This window comes from Fundulus heteroclitus, chromosome 14 (genome assembly GCF_011125445.2).
Source record: "Fundulus heteroclitus isolate FHET01 chromosome 14, MU-UCD_Fhet_4.1, whole genome shotgun sequence".
Classification (NCBI taxonomy): Eukaryota; Metazoa; Chordata; class Actinopteri; order Cyprinodontiformes; family Fundulidae; genus Fundulus; species Fundulus heteroclitus.
In genome coordinates this window covers 6,287,987-6,312,834 of record NC_046374.1, presented here as the reverse complement: position 1 = coordinate 6,312,834, position 24,848 = coordinate 6,287,987, and the positions used below count along the sequence as shown (strand labels likewise).

At 39.9% G+C, this 24,848-nt stretch overlaps 1 protein-coding gene across 38 annotated transcripts in view; it reads right to left on the bottom strand.

Moving 5' to 3' along the window:
* Positions 1-24,848, bottom strand: part of ank2b (ankyrin 2b, neuronal) — a 222,490-nt gene that overhangs the window by 77,240 nt on the left and 120,402 nt on the right. For 23 of the 38 annotated variants that reach the window (XM_036146145.1, XM_036146144.1, XM_036146151.1 and 20 more), the window contains exons 2-8: positions 16,565-16,666; positions 8,524-8,622; positions 6,439-6,537; positions 6,175-6,273; positions 5,833-6,018; positions 3,103-3,138; positions 1,177-1,200 (exon numbers count right to left, since the gene is read on the bottom strand). In XM_036146145.1, coding sequence (XP_036002038.1) covers positions 1,177-1,200; positions 3,103-3,138; positions 5,833-6,018; positions 6,175-6,273; positions 6,439-6,537; positions 8,524-8,622; positions 16,565-16,666 — 645 coding nt within the window. The remainder of the gene's footprint in view (positions 1-1,176; positions 1,201-3,102; positions 3,139-5,832; positions 6,019-6,174; positions 6,274-6,438; positions 6,538-8,523; positions 8,623-16,564; positions 16,667-24,848) is intronic. The other 15 variants (XM_036146149.1, XM_036146141.1, XM_036146137.1 and 12 more) reach the window with 3 other exon arrangements.

Here is a 24,848-nt window from a genome sequence, read left to right as displayed (position 1 = left end):
TTTACTGACCCTTTTTTTCTAACAGCGATATACGTCTATTGATCGATGTATATTGTTATTGAATCATCGTGCAGCCCTAATACAAACTATTCTTCTTTGTTTGTTTTTGGAGCTAAATTGTCTTCATTTCCAATTCCTCTAAACCCCCCCATCCCCACACACACACCCGTCTGGAAGTCTGGTATACCAGTCCTATAGATGGCAATGTGCCTTAAAACTAACACATAAGCCATCTAGGGATAGAAATGTAGCTGGAAGTTAGATATAATTGTGTGGAGGTTAAAGAATCTAGGTGTAGTTCTGACTTAGTTGCATCCCTAAAAAGGCTAAAGGGAAACTGATCATTTTAAAACCTCTGTGGAAAAACAACAGAAACAACAAAATGGATCAACAAATGTTTTTAAGACAAAAAAAAATGAATAATAAATTTCCAGGTATGTTAATTTGATTAATTATGTTTTAGGATTTATTCAGGAGTTTTTATTTTAAAAGGAAAGTTATTTAACTTGCAGCATGATAGTAAATGTACTTTTTCTCCTATTCCTGCTGAAATTTAAAGCATTTCATTGTTATTTTGGCAGCCTCGGTCATCCTATAATGCAAATAATGTCAATCTTCAGACATCATATTACTACCGTTTTAAATCTCCAGTAACGACTTCATAGTGCAGTAAGATAAATCATGCAAAACCAGCAAAAATAGACAATTACTTAATATAACAATAATACACAGCTTTCCCAGGAAGGCATCAGCACAATATGCATCAACTCAAAACATCACAGAAGGAAAGTGCACTCGTATCAGTTCAATCGTGTTGCTCAGAGATGTGGATGATATTTAGAAATGCTCTCAGGATTACAGATGGAAAACGGAATCTTCTTGGGAAATAAACAGAATAAAGACAGAAAAGTAAAGGATCTATGAAATCAATGCAAAAACAATGAAAGCCATGGACTGTGCCGAGGACACATGGCAGTAGCTTAGCCATTCCTGTCAGCCATACATGGTGGCATCTGACCAAACAGTACCAAAGCAACTGAAACGGAAAAGCAAAATCATTGTTGATCTGCAAAACAGGGTGTGGTGGTGGTGGTGAAAGAATAAGGTGGCGGACAGAAAAAAAAAGAGGGACGATAAAGAAATGAATATCTGTGAATCAAAGAGGGATGTGTATACCTCAGTAGTCCTATTGACCATCATCTGTTGCAGAGGGAATGAGGGAGGGAAAGACCAGATCAGTTAGGTTTGTATGACACAAAACTCCACTTTAGTCCATGCACAGCAGAGGAAGCTGTGCAGCCATACACTAGGCTGGGCAGTGACATGGCTAGAGGGGCTGCTTTTATCTCCTGTCTCAGTGTGGCTAACGTCAGAGGAGACAGGAGCAAGATTCAGCCTGTTATTTGTCTTTGCGAGTAGTTGATATTCAAAATTTGATTCAAAATGTCACAAATGTATCTGGCCTATATAAATGGAAGCTGAAATAAATTAGATATTGCATCACATTGCTTTAAAAAAAAAAGCTAATATAAAATACAGCTCAGATTTAGGCAACTTTCCCAGAACTTAGAGGGTACCTTCGAGGACCAGGGCAGGGCAGCTCAAACAACTGTTCACTAAATAGCTTACTTACAATTTACAACAAATAAGTGAAAAGATAGGTAACAAGTCACATATGTTGCATACCAGTCCAAGACAATACTCTTGGACTGGTAATATAGCAGGTTATATGTCAGTTCATACTCCCTTGTTCCAAAATGTAACCTAAGAGTATCAGGGAAGTTATCTTAAGTTACTGTATAGACTTTAGAAACTATTTTGTAAGTTCAAGGAAACAATATGCTAGGTCTCTGAAAGTATTCAAACTTTTTAGAAAAGCGCCCCATAAGTTCCAGGAAGGTAGGCTCTATGTTCCTGGAAAGAAGGTTCACCAAAGTAACCTGTAAATTGTGTGAATGACGTGCATTTTGTAAATTCTGGGAAATAACCTGCATGTTTCAGTAGTGGCTTTACAATGGATCAATACCAGAATACAAGATTAATGACAGGATAACATGTCAGGCAGAGAAGGATCTACTATTTGTGCTGTGTGCTTGTAAAAATACAATAAAGGCTTTGAATGGAATTAGTTGCTATAAACACCCTGGTTGGCTGGCATCACTCTGGTTACTATATTGCCCTAGGATAAAAAGTTTCTGAAACCTTTACCAATATCTGTTACTACACATTAAAAGTTGTGATAAGAAGGGAATAAATTCTTCTTTACTTAGTTAAGAGTAGTCCAGTTAATCCAGTAAACTGGGACAACATGGAATGCAGATACAACATTTTGTCTTTACAGATAAACATTTTAGAAGGTAGGATAGTCTCCAATCAACAATATAAAACTCTTTAAGTGTTTGGTCTCTTCCTTTAAGTCCAAGTTCTTTAATCCAGAATGTTTGTTTTGCTTATCACTTCTTGTTGTATTACATTATGGAATAAATAAATATGGAGAACTCAGCAAGAAAAGCAGATATCAGAACCCACTAAGAGGAACAGTTTCTTTGATTTTCTTTCTGACTCCGTTGGTCAATATTCCTAAAAGTAATTATGAAAAAAGGAAAAAGATAGTCTCAAATAAATAATCACAACTTTGATAAATACATCAATTACAGGTTTCCTTTGGTGAATGTGATGCTGTTACAGAGCTTTTCTTCTTTTGGTAATTAATGCAGCCGTTAAAATTAAAATCTATGATTGTAAAGAACTTGGTGGTTCCAGCTGAGGTTTCCTTATCTGGTGTGTCATTTTTACCTGATGCTTAAACACATGTACGTTCCGGTTTTACTGCAGTGAAATGACTATTTTAACAGTCAGAAGGACTGAATGGAATCCTGGGTACTGAAAAAGCCCTCATCTAGCAATGTCACTTAAAGCCACAATACTATTAGAGGCTAAAATGAATTCAATCCGAGTTCCATCAGCTGGTATGTAAAGCCCCACCAACACCGGGTTGTCTTCCTAACCCCTCCCATCCCTAGCTGATGGTCAAAAAACATTCTTTAAGAACATCATTCCCCAGTTGTTTGCATGCAGTCTTAGATATGACCACCATACAACCTGCAGACAGTGGCACACTCCATGCACTGGACATTGCTACACTTAGACATCGGCGCAGCGAGGAAGGGGGGGTGATGAGGGGAAGTGTGTTAAAAGGAGCATTTAAAGAGAGAAAAGGGACAAGAAGGAGAGACCAAGTTAGTGGCGGGACCAGGAGGGACGTGGCAGGCATTGCAACACTGAATGACAGAAACGGAGAGAGAGAGAGAGATGCATAGAGACTGATGGGAAAACAAACATTCTACAAACATTTATGCAGATTTGCGGCAGAAAGTACATTACATCAAGTTAGCGGTGCTGAACACAGAAAGTTTGGTGGTGGCGTTCAAATATGCTGTGATTAGTATCTGGATATTATGCTAGCAGCAAAATAAATCCTGTATCTGATTCAACACTTCTAGTCATTATAGAAAGAGCAAAGGGCATAAATCCTGATGCTTTGAATTGCCCATCGTTGGTCTGTGCTGCAGTAATCTGGTTCAGGATCTAAAGACAGGAATATGTTTGTAAAGGCAAGAAACAATGGTTGCGAAAAATCACCATAAGGTCACTCTCATCACTCTGGTTTTTGGTTTCATTTAAACTTTGATGAGTTAATGAATACTGCTCAAATCCATTGTGGCTGTAGGTAGAAAAAAACCATAATAATGTATTTCGACCCTTTAAGAAACAAGACCCTTTCAGATTAAAACGGCAACACCCAAACGGGGTTTGTTTTCCTTTGGTCTGCAGACGTATCCATGTTCACAGTTAATCGGTGCCATCAGAGCTGATTGTAATCCAGTAGAAATGATTTCAAGGAGCCACAGAACTTAACTGTAGCCACATGATGAACAGGCAAGAAAAATACTAGACTGTTCCCCAACAAAAAAATTACAATGAGTTAATTTGTGCAGAGTTGGTGTTAAAAAACTTAGCCCAAAAGTAAGGCCAATTGTTTTCTTTATTCTAACAATGATTCTTGGTAAAAAGAAACAATATGTACTGCTGACAAACCTGTTAATTGGCTCTTAAATGATGGCACATCTGTAAGGAAAATGTGTTTGTGGTTTTAGCATCAGAGTTGATTATGTGGAAGGCACCAATGAAAAACTTCTTTTGCCTTGTCAGCCAATGCCAAACAGGCTTTGGTGAAGGCAGTGTGGTAAGAGTACCCACTGTGCATGCCTCAGTGTGAAAAATGTTAAGACGGATATGCTGTGGAGGGCTAAAGTTGCTGTTGTTGCATCTGTCAACCACCAGGAGGTTTGTCACAGAGTTGGGTTTTGTGAGTAGGCGTGAAGTAGGGCAGGGTATGAGCTTTAAATCATAATCAGCTCAGTAACTCGGCTACTCTTAAACTTCCTTTGTTTATATTCTTAACATGCTGAATGTTCCATCCATGGTTGGGATGAACAGCTAATGAAATCTGACTCTGGATCAGCTTCACTAGTTCAAGTACACGTTGACTCAGAGCAGAACCAGCTCAAGTGGCGGAGTCATGGATATCATTTATGTAAACACATTTCAAAATATTTCTTATATTTCAGCAGGTAAATAATCTTATCTGCCAATGGAATAAGATTTTTGCACTTAAAATAGGAACAATTCATCTCCATATTATTTCAAGTGCAGTGAATCCAATTATCCTAATTTAAGGGTAAAAATACTCACTTCATTGGCAGATAATCTTATTTACTGACTAAAATCAGGGACAAATACACTAATTTCAAGAAAGTTTTACTTACTTTTTGTTCCCTTTTTGCAGTGCACTTTAAGCATGAACTGCTATAGTTAAAGATGATAATTTGATATCTAATTAACCATGACATAAAGTATCAGTCAATCAATCAATCAATGCGTTCATCAGTTATAGTGTTGAGAGATAAAATGAGTGTTGTGCCTTTTAGGACCTTTATTAACCTGATTCTAATGAGCTCATCTTCAAGTAATAGTAAATGTTAAAGTAATTCCTTCAAAGGAGAGATATCACATTCACAAGCGAGCAACAGATAGACATATTGCTCATAACTCTGGCTGCAACTGGACTTGATCCACACTATGTAGATGATTGTCACATATGGTACAAGTGATCTCATTACTGTGATCCTTGGACCCGGTAAAGCCCTGATAGAAATGTTGTGTCATGTTTTACTCTTCCTACAAAACTATCAAGCCCCCATAAAGGCACGAAGACCATCCCTCCAGGCTTGACAATCATCACTGTTATTAGGAAGGAAAACACAGGTATTGCCATCACTATCACTAGAGTTAATACTACAACCCGGATGCACCCCTCACAAGTCCACATTATTCTAGTGGGTCATCATCCAATTAAACTGTTTCTGGACCACTCAGCGTGACACTAAGCCTGATTCTGAAGGCTTGTTTTTAAGACAGAACGTATCCAGATGCCGACCACAGTCTCAAAAAGGAAAAGACTTATTTTTTATGTGTTTCATCTATTGTGGTGAGCTGCTACTGTTCATGAGCTATTGCTGCTGACATTCACAAGAGACTCAATGTTTGGTGGATTTCCTTGTGGATTACCAGACGTAAAGGACAGTCCCAAACAGTTCATGTCAACATAATACCTCGGCATAGTTTACTTAGGTCTTGCCATGTTCTTTTAGGTCTTTGTACCCACAACATGATACTGAAGAAACATTGCCAAAAGCACCGAGCACCACATGAGCTACTGTACGTCCATACATGCCAAGCCTCACACATCTCAGCGAATGATGGCCGTACCTTTGACTGGACATCGGCGTTGTGATCATTCTGAAGTAGCAGGGCGGCTGATTTGGTGTCATCCTTGCGTGCGGCAATGTGCAAGGCGGGCAGTCGAACCTTGCCTTTGGTATCGTTTTCCAGCAAGATGGAGACCACCTGGTTGTGTCCCTGCTGGAGGGCAATGGCCAGGGGGGTAAAACCATCCTAGACGAGGGAAGACATTGAAGAGATTTGGCAAATACCCAGCATGCATCCAGGTCACATGGCTGGAAGGGACATGCTTCCCTTCCTGACAAAATATCTACTAAGAGATATGGCGGTTTTATAATTTGGTAAAACTAGTAACTTCAGTGAACTCACTTCTGTTGCAATGCTCTGGTTGCCTCCATTTTCAAGCAGGTAGCGCACCACATCCAGGTGATTCTCCTGGGCTGCCATGTACAGAGGAGTAAATCCATTCTGGAAAACCCCAAACCCAGAAGGCTACTGATCATCCACGGTCTTAAACATCTACTTAATTTTGACATTAAGAAGCACAGTATTACAAGTGCTGCTACTTTGCTCCTGGCTACAGAGAGGAGGGCATTGTTTAATAACTGCAGCAGGTCAGGATAAGGCATTCACCTGAGACTGTGAATTGATGTCAGCTCCTCGTTTTGTCAGGATCTTCACAACTTCAGCCTGACCAGCCAGAGAGGATATGTGAAGGGCAGTGTTTCCCTTCTGGATGAAGAGGAAACAAGTTAAGATGAGCATGATTTGTATCTGTGTTCAATTCAGAAGTTAAGCTAATGCATTTCCTGCAGCCAACAGCAATAAGAAACAAAAGTGTGGCATACAGGAGGCTTTCTCTCTCACATAGATGCCTCATTTCAAGCTCTATTCTTCAAATAAACAGTTTGTTTCAATAATGATGGCCCAGAGGCAAAATTGTAAACCCCTTTAGGTATATTTAAGCTCAGTAATGGCAGGCATTCAATTTGTTGACTACCTCTGGAGCAACAGAAGAAAAGAATAATATGATCGGGATGAAAATTGCCAAAAGTTAATCAGGTGCACATTGGTTGTGTTACATTTCCTCAGTCTGAAACTATTGGAAATATTCACAACCAACCAACCAACCAACCAAACCAACCAAACCATACCCCTATCCATGTTCAAGTAGTGGGCATTACTGAATCAGGAAGAAAATCCAGACATTCCCCTCTACACACCAACCACTTTGTTCTGGGGGATCCCAAGGCATCCCCAGACCAGAAGGTTTATAGTCCTTCCAGCAAGTTCTTAGTCCCAGGGTCTTCTCCCAGTGGGACATAGGGCGAAACGCACCAAAAAGAAGAATTAAGGAGACCTCCTGATCAGATACCAACCCATCCCAAATGACACCATTGATGTTCCCCAGAATGGTGGCACTGCCAAGCATATCTCTGAGGAAGAACCCAGCCAGCATCCAGAGAAAGCTAACATCAACCAGTTATATCCAGGATCACATTCTGTTGGTGAGAGTCAAGACCAAGAAGGTTCAATAAATTGATCTTTGACACAACAGACCAGTGCAGGTTCCAATGCGTCTATTCAGCTTGTGCTCTCTCCTGCTTTCACTGAGAAATAAACACACAGAGATACATGACCCCCTCAACGTGAGTCTCACCCCTGACTGAGAAAGAGATGTCTAATTACTTCTGACTGGGATCCATGGACCCAGACAAGCTGCCACCACTCCTACAGCCGTCTTTCTACTTGACTGTGAAAGCGTTGGTACAGAGGTCATGGAGGTAATGAGATACTGTTCGTGAACACCCCACAAAGGACCAGAAACAACAAGAAATCCTGGTGGAGTCAAGCCTGCATTTTCAGCGTTGTGCCGGTAATGCAGTCCAGCTGTATCCAGTTTATACAGGGACTGGATAGCTCTTTAAACCGATTTTGATCATAAGCTACATTCATGACAAGTTTTTACTTCAATATAGAAAAGGCCACAAGCTCACAGCTCTTTTTTTTATTTGCATTGCATAATAATAATAAAACATATGCTTTTATCCTTTGATCTGGGACATTCTAACCAATATGTTATCTGTTTAACATTAAGTGTATCTTTCAAACTACTCTTCTCCTATTTAGAAACACTGTCCTGCACGGTGTCTGCTACTCCTTGAACTCTGGAACTTCACCAAAGCTAGTTGCAACATGCCAAACCAGAAGCTTCTCCTTCTCCTGTTGCAGCTCGTGGCAAGATCAGTCTTCTGTGAGGAGGAGCCGACCCCCACAGCAGAGAGCCCACTAAACATATCAGCTTCCTTTGACTCTCCACCTTTACTCAGTAGCTCAGTTTCAGGAGGAAAACATGCACAGCTTGTTTTTCTCAATGAATGACATCAGTCATGAATGTAGAGGGGATCTGATTAAAATGAAAGGCAAGTTAATTTACACAGCAGTGGACTGCATCTGTTTTTTCATTTAGTTTTAAAAACAAATCTAGATAAAGACTGAAATGTCTCTCTGGTGTCAGTTTTCAGACTCGTGGAGGAACGTTTAGCTGTCGCGGACCAGGACCATGCCTAACCTTGCTGTGATGGAACAGTGACTGAAATCAGAAAAATATAGAAAATATAGAACAATATCACACCTTAGAACTGGGAAGTAATGTAAAGCTGCACACTACCATCACAGCTGCTGTTAGACGTTTTCCGTGGATCTATTGTAGCTTACCTTTGTGGATGAATCCACAGCTGCACCTCGATCTAAAAGCTCCTGGACCAGATCCACATGGCCCTCCTTGGCAGCCAGATGCAGTGCATTAAGACCATTCTGCAAAAAAGAATAAAATAAAGCCAGAATGAGCCATCAGAGCTGAGGTCACGGCAGAGCAACAAGAGAACGTATAAAGAGAGTTCCATTTCAAAGCAAGGGCTGCTACCTCTTCTTCTATGTCTAAAGCTAAAGGAGGCTGATTGTCTTCTTCTGTACCCATCTTTATAGAAGTCTCTCATCCCGACATGTGGATGGGGAGCAGTGTGAAGAGCTGCCTATCAAATCTGGCTTCCATGTGGAACCTTGTGATGCCGCAGTGGATCAGAGCGGTTACTGGGAATGAAGTTATAAATAGCTGGGTGTGTTTGTGTCTCTGTTTGCAAGCCAAGCAAACTTTTTTCCCTGTCTATCTTTTTAATCTGTAACTATTACATCTCAGCTATAACTAATGTTACTGCATTGGTTACCGATCTGTGACATTTTAAGCTTTAGATAAAGAGCGGGACAAGCACATCTGATTGGTTGTATCCTCACGGTAGTTTTTATGACCTCTGTTAATGTGTTCACTGGACACAGCAGCGCCATGTGGTGGTGGAGCAGCTCACAAATGTCACACAAACACAAGGGCAAGGACAGGGTTAGAGAAAACCTGAGCGGGTAAAAAAGCAATGAAAAAACTGACACATGAAACAATATAAAGATCTATATAGAAAGAAAGCAACATTTGAGCTCCATTTACTACTAGAAACGTTGACAAGTCATTTCTTTCCAGTCTTAAGAGAGATACCCTAAGTCTCAGACTTGATTCCTCAGCTCTGCAAGCCAACCTGACTTACAGTGCCTAACAAAAGTATTCATTAATTATCAAATAGAAGGTTTTATTTTTTAATGGATAAAATATATTAATAAAATGTTTCCATTTATAAAATCATCACACCGAATGGCCTTCAGACAGCCCCTAGTTGAGTAATAGAGTCCATCTGTTTGTAATTTAATTTCATTATAAACATATAAACTAATCAAAGAGTTTACACTTATGGCCTACATGCAAAACACTGTGGGAAGTGGAAAGCAAACAGATGTGGGTAGTAACGAGCTGTAATTACTTTTACTCACATTTACTTGAGCAACCCATTGAAAAAGGATATTGCTGCTAGTTGAGTAATATTATATATCTAATGTTTTTGTGTGTAAACTACTATTAGAGTTTTATTGGAGATGTAAACAAATGGAGCAGTTAGATTAGCGTCTCATCCACTGCTGGATTCATGAAAAACACAACTGCTTTCCAGGCAGGTTGCCTTGACTCTGCAAGCTCTGATCCCTAATGATAGACCATGAATCAAATACAAGGGCAAAAAAGCCCATGAGACCAGGTTTCACTCCATTTGATAACTGTATGGACTTTGTGGCTTTGTTGCTATGAACAACCCATTTTGTGATTTTGGTTGCTTCAGCAACAACACTTGAGAACTGGATTCTTCAAAGTGCTGACGGTGTAACAGCCTCCTCCTTCGTCCTCTATGCTTCTACAGGTACATCTCCAAAAACAGATTATTGAAAAAGAGTTCAATGTTTTTCAATTGTAGAGTCATTCAGCAAATTATTCTTAGCGTTTATTTTGATGACTATGGCTTATAGAGAATGAGAAACCAAAATTCAGTGTCAGAAAATCTGAATATTATGTGAGCGCAATAAGATTACAGATCCTCACTGACTGTAGAAACTGCTGGTTCAGTCTGTGCCTCTCTACTCTTCCTCCTGGGACGTGAATTTCCAAATGAAATGCAAACTTTACTTTCAACTTAAAAAGAAGACATTGGACCACTGAGCAACATTTCTTTTTCTCCCTAGCAGGTTACATGCCTGTAACGGTGTAGGACTGGTCTGCATGGCTCTTGATACGCTGACTCCAGTCTCACTCCACTCCTTGTGTAGCTCCCACCAACTCTTGGGATTTAGCTTGGCAGATCCCTCAAGGTGACAGTTATCGCCGTTGTTGGTGCATCTTTTCGTTCCACTCAACTTTCTGTTAATATGTTCTGATACAGCACTCTGTGTGACCTTTTGTGTCTTCCCCTTGTGGAGGTTGTCAGTCACTGCCTTCTGTACATCTGTCCAGCCAGCAGTCTTCCTCATGATTGTGTCGCTTACTGATCCAGACTGAGAGAGCAGTTAGAGGCTCAGGAAATCGTTGCTGGTAGTTTGGAGTTAATTAGCTGATTAGGGTTGTAACACAAGATTTTAACATAAAAATTTCCACAATATTCAGATTTGCCAAGATACATAATTTTGGGTTTGAATTATCTTTAACCAAGCCATCAAAAGAACTAAAGGCTTGGAATCTGCATCATCATAGCGTCCGATCATTATTGCAACACATCCTGCTGCTACATATACTTGCCATTTTTTTACCAAAAGACTGCAACTAGGTCAAAATCTGTTGAGACGTACATTTTTGCAAATCTGAATACACACTGGTTTTCTTTCTAAAACAGAGCAGAAGGCTCTATTGCCTGTAAACACATATGACCCTTAAAGGAATCTTCTTTGAAAATCTACCAGTGCCCTCACTTCACCCCTTGAAAACCATTAACCTACTTTGTGATGCTTAAACTCTCGGCATTCATTCAATGGGGCATGAAATCTGTCACCTCATTCTGTCAGTGAGAAAAAAATCTCTCTGGAGCCAATCCCCAGTCATCTGTCACTTACTGTACAAGCATGTTCAGTCCAATGCAATGGAATTGTTGTAAAGATTTCATTTTGCACCAATCAGAGTTGGAGGAACAACTTAGTCATCAGTGGAATTGTAGATCTGCAGCTGCAGCAGACAGCATCTGACGTTTTCACCTCTGTTTCAATGATTCAGTCCAGTAGGTACAGCAGGGCTACTGATCTTCAAGTGGGTCAGATCTTGTTACTTTACGACACTGCTGATAGTCTACAGCAGGGTGGATCATGTCCAGTCCTCAGAGCTACTTTACCGCATCCCTTCTCCAAAGGACCTGAATCGAATGGTCTGTCTCCAGGCCTCTGTGAACCTGAATGACTGAATACTGATGTTTCCACAGCAGCATTCAGCTCTGCAGAATGCTGTATATAGAACATTTTCTTTTTAGGGCCCACTTTTAGCCAGGGGTCCTTGGAATTGTCGTAACTTTACCCCCTATATGGCACCGCTTCACTTGAGGGTTTGACTAGACGCCCCTGATCTGAAATACATTGTCCCAAACATATATAAACATGTTCTGGAAATATGTCAGCCATTATAGCCTTGAAAACTGTCTAAAAGGATCTTAGTAAATCCAATGTAACCTGTCAAAGCTGTCTGGAGAGACCATGTTCAGTTTATGATATGCCATGTAGTTCTCCTCACTGACACAACACACCTAAAACTGCTGACATGTACTAAATATGATTTACCACCTGACTAGTACCATCAGAGTAGACCTTTCTTACTGTACGCACAGTTACTATAGTAACAATAAAGAAACCCACAGTCATTTCTGTGAGAGGTTCTATAAAAAAGGTTGCAGAACACACTATAAGCTGCTTGTTTTTTGTTCAGGGTGCAGCTGTTGTCTAACATTATCTTTAGATACTGACAACACCAAGTGATCAGTTTCCATCTCTCTCACTGACCTTTCATCAATGTATTGATTTTCCATACAGGACCGTCACATGTCACACTCACAACTCAACTTACCGAAGATCAGAGAGCAATAAACCCAACTGAATAATAATTAAACACATTATTATTGTGTTGATAAATTACAAAAATGTGGGATTGAAACTTTCAACAAACAGGCGTAAATATAAGCAGACAAAGCTTACAGGAGTTGCATTTTTTTAATAACTCTCTTATTGTGGTTATTTTGCATCTCAATTTGCATTCTGTCTACCCTTCAAAGGTTAGAGCTAACATCCATCTGTCCATTTCCTAACACGTCTATCCCTTGTGGGGTCGTGAGGGATGCTGGTGTCTATCTCCAGCTCTCAATGAGTGAGAGGCGGGGTACACCCTGGACAGGTCACCAGTCTATCACAGTAGAGCTAACATAAGAACTGGAAATAAGAATGATGTCACTCCCAAACATTGTTTTGTGGCTCAAAACAATGACCTTCAATAGAAACAGGTATTTTGGAATGACACAAAGGTGAAGTGAAAACATCTTCAAAGCTTCCTATCCGAGAACAGCAGCACACAGGGGTATCTGGGAGTCACCATGTCTCTATAGCAACCACTAGATGCATCAGAATGCCCCCTGGTTGTTATAATGTAATCCCAGAAAAAAAAGCCTTTTTTTGTCCAACCACCAGAAATGCAAACACTTAGAGTTTGCCACATGCTACTGGATCTTTGACTGCTTTTCACGGAGTAAGATTGAGCTTTTCTGCAACAAACGTCCATGTTCATGTCTGCAGATGAAATGATTTTGGCTTTTGGACGTTTTTAATGATGCATAACCATATTAAGAAGGTGTTTTTTTTCCCCCCAACCAGAAACAACTGATTAACATCTCAAAAGCACAAAGAATTTCCAAACTACAACTGACACGATCCCCATGGGTTTGATTATTTTAATTTTAGGTTATGGGGATCGTGTATCTGTCAGGCTCCGTTCACACTGCAATAATGGTCGCATTTAACAGTAGTATGATCGGCCACCTCACAAAAATACGATTTCAGCAAAAAAATTGGATTTGAGCATCAAGACCTGCAGTGTGATCATAGCCATAAACCACCTTTAGCCTCATCATGTGACTGCCCGAGCTCTTGCCTGCACTTTAGTCCACTAACAGCAACTAAACAACACATGACAACAACCCACAATCCCTGATGAGGAGGAAAGGAGGCGTCGCTGACACAGAGCAGGAGCATGGAGGAGGGAGAATAGAACTGATACTTTGAAGCCCAACAGGGAAGATTTACTCAGAGAGTAAATCCTGGGTTTTCTTAGACAATGTTCAACCAGTTTGAATAATAAAATAAACGTAATTGCAGTGTTTGATAACTAGGATACATTTTTACTGTATGCTACTGACTTTGAATCTGTCTGTATGAGCTGATTGTATAAAGTTGCCTGACATGACATGTGCTGTTAAGTGATGTTATATGAATAAAGTTTACTGAATTATAATTGACTTATAAACAAATTAACAGAACATGATTAATTAAGCAAAACACACGATCTCCATCAAAAGCAGCAAAGCTGGGGTTGGACAGGCTGGCCCCGCTCATTGATTGGCACCACGGCTATCTCTCAAGTCGTGGTGTCAAAGCTTGTTGGCTTGAGTGGTGGACCTCCATCTGTCAGCGGTCCAGTCCCAGACAGTTCAGTTTGGGTTCTTAGAGTATAGAGGAACCCAAAGAGCTTCCTGCAATGTTAATGCCAGTCTCACAACGTATTTCTGGCCCCCAGGTCGCCCACTTAGCTTCTCTTTGCGGTCATAAATTGAAACCTTTCAAGCACAGAGTGGTTGAAGGTGTGTACCTTCATAGTGTGTTTGCATCAGACTTGCTCTTGGCACTCTGGTTAGGAAAGTCTGCCAGAACGCTGCGCACACCATCTGTGCCGGCAAAACTACCTCCTAGCTTTTGTGACACGAGACCACCAGCTAAACCTGTTTATCAATGGCACTCCCCTTCTATAGCGGAGCAGTCATTCAACTTTCTTTCGTGTTGAAAAATCAGCAGACACACACATCCACCTGACAATCTCTGGAGATGCCTATAGATGACTCTTTTCACCATTTTGAGCTGGCAATCCTTGTTATTAAGGAACTACCTCTGTTGCCTCAGTTTGATGCTAGTATTAACAACCCGCTTTTGATGGAAGCAAATAAGTTGGTTAAATTCAGCCTCATGCTTCATCAGTTTATTTTAATTTATCTTCCCCATTTCCTTAGAAAGACGTGCTGTACAGAAACCCATGCTACCAAAATCACACTGGGTGGGCTTTTAAATCATCACTACACTACACACATGGCATACAGACACATCAATTAAGAGAATAGAACCGGGTCATATTTATTGCACCACTGTTGGTAGCCTGGCCACACAGGCTGACTGTGACTGTCAGGAGATGGTCAGTTAACTTTTATCACCAGATCTGTTTTTCTATCCTATCCTTCCTTTTTGATATTTTACTTGCACAAATGATAAAGGTACATGTGAAGATAAAAACAGTACAGTAGCATCAGGATGGTGTGAAGATTCTTGCTTGAATGAAAACAGATGTTTGTGGAACCAGCAATCTGAAGGGTTGAGTGTCTGACCACCATGAACAAAGCTTTGTCTTGAATGGTAACATAATAAAGGAGATGATTGGACAGGAATAGGTCAAACAGTATTTCAGTTCAATTCAGTTTTATTTATTTAGCACCAATTTACCACTCATGTCATCTCCAGGGCACTTTACAAAGTCAAATTCAATCACACCGCCCAGACAGGTTGGTTAAAACGTTTCCTATCTAAGGAAACCCAGCAGATTCCATCGAGTCATTGACGCGCACTATTCACTCCTCCTGAAAATCATGCAGCGACATGATTTCCACCACAGAAGAAGTGGAGGTGGTGGAGGAGTATAAATACCTGGATTTTCACCTGGATGACAAACTGGTCTGGAGATGCAACAGTAAAGCTGTCAGCATGAAGGGAGAGAGCAGACTGTACTGCATAGCGGAGTTCAGCACCATTTAATGATGGCGCTGCTCTCATCACTTCCTGCAGCTGATGCCTGTGTGCTGCCACCAGCCAAACACACCAGTCAAGGAGGACTCTGGGGTGCGCTACATAGCTCCTGTACCCTTATGTGCTGTATCCCCTTGTGCTCTGACGTCTGACATTTACTCATCTGACTACTACTACTTAGACAGGATACATCTTTAAACGAACTGAGGTGGCAGGGTCTCAATGTACCACACAGTTGTCAGTTATGATTTTTTTCAACAAATGCGGTACAAGCTAAACGAAAAACAGTAACTGTGCATCAGTAGAAAATGTTGTGAAACGGCAAAATAGGCAGTGCATACTACAACTGTTTGTAGTGTTTCAGGAAAACAATATAAGTCCCTGCTGCTGCTGCTGCTGCTGCTGCAAACTGATCTGTTATGTATTTACTTCTGTGTACCTCAGCCGCATTTTGCAATTTTCCATCGGTTTGACTTTTCAAATGCGGCACCTTGTGTATAGCATGTTCTAACACTACCACTTAAAATATCACCAAGGGTGAGAACCATCCGTGCCAGCATCATTCCTACCACATTAGCTGATAATGAAAAAAATCATCACACACCACAGGGCCAGTGGCAGAGATCACATTTCCATGGCATGTGACCTTTGTTTACATGGCTACTCATTATGGCTGTTGCTAGCATTATGGCCTGTTTACATCCCATCAGGTTTCACCCGCCTCACTCCTTCGTCCATGGCTGGAATGCTGGCGGGCTTACAGGAGACAAGATAATGACCAAGACTAAATAAAGAGCCTCTCTGATCCAACCAAACTTCTCACCATCAAAGAAACAGACACAACGCTGTATGCAGAAATAACATACATGTAATCGGTGCTGTGTATGTGTGAAGGAGTTTGGGTTTAGCTGACGGTGTCTTTAAAGCTGTAAGCTGCCATTTTACTCATAAACAACACAGCAAATAATTGGACGTAATTCAGAATTTTGCTATGAATGGATAACAATCGTCAATATTTGTCATTGCAACAAACAATCCAATAAAACTTTAATTTAACACAACTTGTGTTAAATTAAAGTTTTGAGGGTCTTGCTCAAGTACCCTGGACCCTAGTGGCAGCCTGTAGGAGTCAAACACAGAACCTCCAGGATGAAAGCACATTGTTCTGACCACTGGGCCACCAGTCCCCTCAAAGGTGGGACAGACAGACAGACAGACATACAGACAGACAGACAGACAGACAGACAGACAGACAGACAGACAGACAGACAGACAGACAGACAGTGTTGTATCTATTGTGTACCTGATTGCTGGTGCTGATGTCCACACCTCCTTTGAGATATTCCAAGACCTTGTCGATGTTCCCCGCTCTTGCTGCTCGCAGAAAACTAGTGTTACTGTCCGACTGGAGGAGACAGAAAAGGAACATAAGGAACACATTTTATCCTCAGATCACAGAAGAGTTGGTCGAGTTTGCCACAGTATAAATATTATTCACTAATAGCTACTTTTTAAAAAAAATCAAAACTGCACAATTTACATGCATAACCCAGATTATTACCAGGGACTTCGCTGAGTATTATCAGTTAAAACTTTGATTAGGGTTTGAGGATAACTTAGTACCAAATGTCTTCTGCATGGTAACCGTAAATGATCTGCTATTGTAGCATGTTTCTCTTTCAGATCTGCTTTGTGTTTACAGTTTGATGATCATACGTGAGGTTACGAACACAGACCTGATAAAGCATTAAAAGCTTCCCCTGTTGGTTTAGATCTCTCTCCAACAGGATAGAGTGGTGCCACGTCTGCACCACTGAAGATGCTATCCCAAAACCAGAGTTACTGTAACCCATTCGCTTGAGGAAATATCTCATTCCCAACACAAAGCTACCAATGTACCCTTTTCTGGGAGAGGCCATAATATATAATATATGCACCAAATGGTGCTTTCATATCAGAGCTGGTTGGTCCACTTTGAGATGAGATGAGATTTTTTCCTTGGATACTCTACATTGGTTTGAAAACCCTTCCAAACTTTAGAGAGGACTGATCAAGCCAAATCTGGTCTGCCTAACAAAAGTGGTCCGCTTGCAAGTGAACTCTGGTCCTGTTTGCATTCTGGACGATTGTTCTTCGCTACCTTTTTCTGTATAGCTACATTTGTCTTATTTACACGCAGCGACATGATGGACAGCTCGTTACCTCGCCCACTGCTCAGACTGGGCCGCTTCTTTTGATAGCGCCTCAGACAAGCAGCTGTTGTAACTGCATAATGGTGTCGAACCGAAGTGCAGTACATAACTGAACTACACCAAACATGTGGAGGTGGAATGTTTTTAGTACTCTCTTCCCATTTCAACTGAATCTTTCTAGCTATTCTGGTGTGAAAGCATCCCAAGACTCAGCAGCAATGTGTGGCCCCACAGTCCAAAGACCCAACAGCACTCTGAATCTTCACAGTCCAAACTTCCTTGTGATTTCTTCGTGTTTAAGGTTAAGGTCAGGTGCCAGGGTTTGGTTTATGTGGAGCCTGAGAGCAATGCCTCGAGCTGGATTCCTCCTAACTATGGACTGTGGCCCAGGTCTTGGAGGCACTAATCTCTCACCGTTATCTTTCTGTTATTGTTAACTTTGAAGGTACAAACTATGTTGAAGGGTTGAGCGGTTTCTTTTAAAGACGTTCTCAGATACGACTGTTTTGTTTCCACCAGTGTAAAGAGAATGTCATCAAAATATCGAATGATGTACAGTGAGTGTATGTTTATTTCTATATCTATAAATCAGCGTGTTTGTGTCCCCGGTTGGGAAGGACATGTCCCCTGTCTATCTTTGAATGCTGGGTGAGCTGCAGTTGGAAACTGTCCAGGAGTGGAAGGAGGCAGAATGATTCAGCAGTTTTGTCCTCTCTGTGCCTTCACCAGAGCTAAATCCTGGCTTACATACAGCTTGTTCAAAGCTCCCAGATCTCTTCTCCTCCTGTGGAAAAACACTGTGTGATGCTTATTTTTACCACTTTCATGCTGTTTTCTCCAGTAAGCCCAGAGTCAGTAACAGGAATGCTGTAACAGCACATGGAGGCTGAGGGGAAATCTTTTGCCTTGCCAGTGGCTGTCCGAGCTGAAACTTTGTCTCTGATAAAGGTCAGAGATTGTATAAAATCTCCAGCCTTTTCCTCTATTGTAGCCTGTCAGCAATATAGCATCAGGCCACCTACAGTCTGTCAGAGAGCCCAGAAAAGGACGCAGTACTGACACTGCAACACTGGTGCCTACCTCATGCACATTCTAACAGCTCTGGTCCGGCTTTTCAAGCTGACCCGCAGTCAGCTGTGGTTTGCTTGCTGCAGAGAACTGCACTGCATCACAAAGACTCAGCAACACAGGACTAATAACGTCTAACGTGCTTCGGTATATTTCACAAACTTCCCCAGAGCAAAAAATATACTTAGTATTGTTTAATGTAGTACTGGAAATTAAAATGTAATCTTTAGGAGGGAAAAATGTCTTACAGAAAACTAGTTTTTAATAAGCGGTTTGGTTTAAATACAACAAAGAACAAAGTAAAACAGTTGCAGCATTTGATATGGTTCTGTTCACAATTGCTGCAATTTCTAAACATGAAAGCAGTACTAGTTTGTGAGTGAAATCATCTTATGTTATGTATAGTCCACTCCTCTGATTTTAGCAGGACTTTTTCCTAGCTTCACCTGTGCAGATGACATGACTGTACTAAAATGAAATAAGCTGGCCAGTTTAGGCAAATACAGTAAAAACTGATTTTTGCTATAGATTAAATGTAATCAATTAATTTGTATCTGATTATTTTGCATAGTAATCTTCGAGAGCACAAGCAGTTGTGATTAGTTATTTATCTGCACTGTAAATTTAGAGTTCAACTATTTACCAGTTTAGTTTGATTTAAACTAAAAAACAAATAATAAATCTCCCACTATTCAACAGCACAACAGTTATTTCCAGCTGGTGATGGTGTCAACATTAGGTATAAAAGGAATATACATCTAACTTTAAGCTGCTGTCAAACTACTTCCTAGCTATTCATTTATGTTGGTTTATCTAAAAAAAAAAAGTATGTTAGGTGGGTCTAAATGTGCAAAATAAGTGTAATGCAACAGCAACTCCTACTGTCTCTTTGAAGTACCTATGTCAGTGCTCAGGTGCTGTTTGAATAGCAAATCTGAATCACGATGAAAAGTGAAGAATTCACATTGTTCTAATGTGTCTGGACAGGAAGGATCATCTGTTTTGGGGTGAAAATGTAAAGCTTTATTCACAGTCTATTGGTGCCCAAAAGTGGGCAGTTAACTATTTGCTGAATTAATCAGGAAGGTCAAACTTTCATCAAGTGGGACAGCCTCCAGTTATTTGCCATGCTGCAGGGAGGGAATCTTCCTCCGTGTAGACAGAGCATCTGCATGGAGTAAATAATGTGATCGGGTTATGGCTGCAACACCTGAGTGGCACAGGCATAACCTTTGTAGTATTGGTATATATGTTTGGTATGTATGCAACGTATTTATATATATATATATATATATATATATATATATATATATATATATATATATATATATATATATATATATATATGTATATATATATATATATATATATATATATATATATATATATATATATATATATATATATATATATATCCACCTTTTTAAAAATCTGCAATTAATAGGATTATTCAGTAATACATTGAAATTAACATTATTTCTACAACAATTTCTTAAATACACATTCGAAATATATTTTATTTTAAAGGACCATCATCTTCTTCATCTGAAAACAAATAAAAGAAATCTAAAACCCGTTGAACTACTCTGAAAAAAAAAAACCCTAAAAGTTCACATAATCAAATAGTTTTTACAGAATTGCTGTACAAACAGCTTAGCCTGCCAGCATGCTCACTTCCTCCTCATAGCAGCAGAGTCACGGTTTGCGAAACCTTGTTTTAATCCTTCTTGTGTATCAGTCTGGTTGCTATAGTGACATTTACACTAAGAGAACTCTAAGACAACGGACATAATGCAGAGGAAGGGAGACAAGTTAGATCCTACAGAATCTCAGAAGTCAGAAGATACATATTGTTGAAGCTTAGTCAGTTTGTCACTGTAAAAGAAACGTGGTGGATGTGTGTGGTCAGAATGTTCTGAAGGTCATGTCTGGTCTGGAGGAAAACACAAGCCCTGTAAAACATTTATATAAGTGAAATACTCAGAAAACTCCCCCCCTCACATCTTCTGCATCCTTCAAAGCCCTCACACATGTCCTTTCTTTGTTCCTGCTTGTGTTTGGTCCTGTGTCTCAATATGTTACCCCCTGACTTAATTAAACCTGCCAAGCGTGACAAATCTCTGTTCAGAAGCTTGAGCGTGAACGTTTCACATCAAACATTCATTTCCAAAGTCGCTGTCTGCTTCTCTCGAGTGCTTCAATAATGCAGAGCCACCGCCTTAATCGTCACCAGCATATCTACTCTGAAAGATCGCCGTTCAGTCTGGAAGCATCTTACCCCCACCCACTTAACACTGAGACAAGCATTGCCGTCTCAAGAGGTAACCATGACAACTGGGTTTTCTGTCTATCAGAGAAGCCTGCAGAGTAAGCACAGAAAACAGGAAGGCCAGCGTTGCCTTTCCACTCTATATGGAAAGATGTCATGTCCAACTGCTCATTATACGTTTCTACATGTCAACATGAGCACAAAAAGAATCATATATTAGGAATATTGTACTCTAAACACCACTCTATTTACACTTAGCAGGGGTTTCAGTATTCTTAGAGGATGATTGGGTACTACGTTAGGAAAAAAAAAAAAAAAACAAGTAAAAATTCTTTGTTTTATTTCATTTGGTCAAAATGGGTAAACCGGCTACAGGAGCCATCAGCCTCTAGTCAAACAAGTTTAATTAAATATTATGGAATTAACTATATGGAGGGCAGTGGTTTAAGCTTATAAAACTGCTATATTTATAAGCTCTGTCAGAAGATCAGCTGAAAGATCTGGACACAGGAGGGGGGGGGGGGGGGGTGTTGAAGCTGACCATCTAATATTAGACTGTGATACAGTATTATTCTGCAAATATGGCATATTGATGTGAAACAAAGCAAAGACAGCAGCTACAGCAGCACAACCTGAACTGTGCACGTAGCAAAATCCTTCTATCAGACTCCAGTATCCACAAGATCTATGAAATATATCGCTTGGCAAAATCTGATGCAGATGAGAAGAGGCTGAGGATGGATCACCACAACCTTGCTTGTATTTAAGATATCAGAAGACAGCATTGTCTTATATGGGTGAAAGGTATTACCTGAAGATCATGCCCCTTTGATTCTGCAACCTCAACTGCCTATTCTGAAGCTAATCTCAGTGGATCAAACAGAGATTCATTAAAACACAGTTAAAGATTAATAAAACCTTTATTATGTTTATGAAAACACAAAAAATAAGTATTTTCAAAGCATCTTGACAGTAACAGCGCCTTACAATTAGATGAGTAAAAGTGAAACCTATTGTGAACTGTTAAAACACTGCTTATCTTACTTGTAGTATCTGTACTTTATTTGTTGTGTGTTTAAATATATTGTGATTCTTAGTTTTTCTTTTTCTTTTTTTTTAACCTGTTAGGTTTTCAGGACAGAGTATAACCCACTCCTACCACGAGAATGTTATGGGCCAGGAGGGTTGTGGTAATGCCAGGATCAATATGCTACTTCTACCTGGTTCCAACATGACCTGGCGAGTAGGGAACAGGCCCAAGGTCTGATTTAACAATACTGCTCTGGATATCTATTTTCAATGCATATTTTTTCAACTGATTGTAAAAAGAATCTTTGTCAATGTTTACATTTCAGAAAATAGTGAATGGTGATGACACTAACATTGATATCACACAAATAAAATCTAAGGAAAAACAGTCTGAGTATGATTAAAGGCAAATCTATACGCAGCAAGAACAGAGAAATTGTATGTTTTACCCAACATTGCAAGAAGAAAGTTCCTTCAGGCGAGAACATTTTATTCTTTACCAGAACTGAAGTGAAGAACTCCTGGGAAGGCTACATAGGTCCCTCATACTACAGCACACATCTTTTATATTTTTCAGACACCATTCTAGAAAAAGGTTCTGTGCAGAACACATGTCAAGAACAAGTTGGAAGAACCCCCACATTTCAGTGCAGCATTCTGCAAATCTGAAGTTTGACTGTGATGGAACCAGAAACAAATGATCCACCTCTGGAAAATAAAAACAGCATTGTTGAAGTGATGTTTAGCACAGAAAGTCATACTAAGGATATGCAAAGTAGCTCACAACGTCATCCTTTTTAAAGATTAGCGTTTGCCAAGTACATGTGGGTAATACTGTAAAATGTTAAAAATATCCAAATGCAACACATTGTTAGAAAGAGGGTTTGGTGACAGGATAACTCCTGTTAAAACAAATTTGCTTCTGATAAAATCATCAAAATGTTTTACTTTTTTAATATTTGAACACTTAGACTGTTTTTCTTTTCCACCACATGCTGTTTCAAAAGTGACAAACCATGGAGTAATAAATAGAAGAATACTAAAGTTTCTGAAGTTATCCAATATTCTGTGTACAGAGAAATTAAAGCTAGATTAAAAAACACTTTTCATACAAAAAGTTGGCAGTCATGTTGAATATTCAACTTTTATTTCAATTTGGCTGATAATGTAAACCAAAAGCAATTACAGCTTTAGTTCACAGAGTACATTTGGGCTACTCTGAAACATAAGAACCTCAAACAAGCTGTACCTGAGTCCAGAAATTAGATTCTGCTGGATAAGAACAGCATGTTCTTATCTGCTGGATAGGATACAGCAGTGTCTCTGTTTATTACAATCTGCACTTATCTGCCCTTATAATATTAAAGTCTCCTTTGGGTTAGGGTTATAGGCACATTAGTCTGTGAATATATAGTTCCATAAATGGAGAATAGTACAGCAATTTAATCAGTGCAACAGTTCATCGGGATGTATCACACAACTCCAACAGAACAGATGGACATGGACATTACAACTCCTCTATACATTAAGATTTTGCAAATGGCATTCTTAATGGCAACCTCAAAGTCTAAAATACTGTACTAAATGGATAGCAGAGGGAACAACAGTCACTCAATTTACACAAGTTTGGAAAATCTTTGGAGTCATTCATAAAAAGCAGCAGAGTCCAAGATCATTGATTCAGTTCTAACTACAAGCTCCTTGGGTATGTCAACATTTGCCAAGCTTTGGAAGAAGTCACAAACTGCATCCTCAAATAGAAATAAGATAGAATCACTGGGACTCAAACCTTTTGTCGCAGTTAAAGTGAATCTGTCCCACCTAAGACAACTGCAGAATATTTTAAACACAGTGATGGCAGCATCATGCTGTGGGGCTGTTTCACTGCCACAGCCATTAGTGCATTAGAATAAGGAATGTTGACTCCCTGCCAGTGTTTCAGCTCTTCCAACAGACAACCCCGAGTAAACTGGCTTTGGAATGGATAAGGCTGGGAAAGATTTTGTCAAAGCTACAAACTCCAGATCTATATGTGGACTAGACTTTAAACCAAGTTCCATGCTAACAAACTAACACATTTGAATTAACTCTACTGATTGCACATGGCGATCCAAATGGCAACTCTGTGATGCCATTAGTAAGATTCTAACTCAATATCCCTCTGGTATTCACTTACTCCTGTAATTTACACCGTAAAGTATGTGGTCGAGTTGGGATGTAGGCAGGATTCTTGCCCCGCATGGATCATAGAAATTCCACAACAAATGAAATCTTGTGCATCCAGTTCTTCTGCAAACATGTTGTAGTTGTGTATTATATACTCAGCCCATCAGGGTAAACAGTGGTTCAAATGAATACTTTACAGTCCAACATATATACAACATTCCTGCCCATCTTTAAACTTCTGCGCAAAACTGTAACTCTAAAGTCATACAACTGATCCTCATCCTGCCAGTCAGTACTCAAAAAACGTAGACATGTTCTTGTTTGTCAAACTCCCTTTTAGTATCAAAAGTACTGGACATAATATATAAACGTAACCTAAATAATCTTAGTACAAATTGTAGTGGAACTATAAAGAAGGCCTTTAATTTACAACACTGTCTGTCAACGTTGACTGACGTAAAGAGTGATGCCTTCAGCATTTCAGACATTAGTGGCATGCAGCTAACGTCAGCTAACCGTGTTCCATATTAGCAGTCTGCATGCTGCTGTACTATTCCACTAAAACTATTTCACATTGGCTTTTGAAGTGAGATAAAACTGGCCTCCCTCCTCGCCAAACTCTTGGAACAAACACTTTGGAAAATGGCCTCGATAGCTGCGAACTTGCCTGCTATCTTCGATAAGCAGACGACAGTAGAAGAGCGTAATGCAGATATTTTTATCTTTGTTTTCACTGAAGGGCTGAAGACCAAAGGGCTTCTATGCGAAACAACAGACTGCATGCAGGCTGACCAGTTTGTCAGCGACACGTTCAAAGACTCCTACCATCAAGACCAATGTAAAAATAGCATGAACATTTAAAG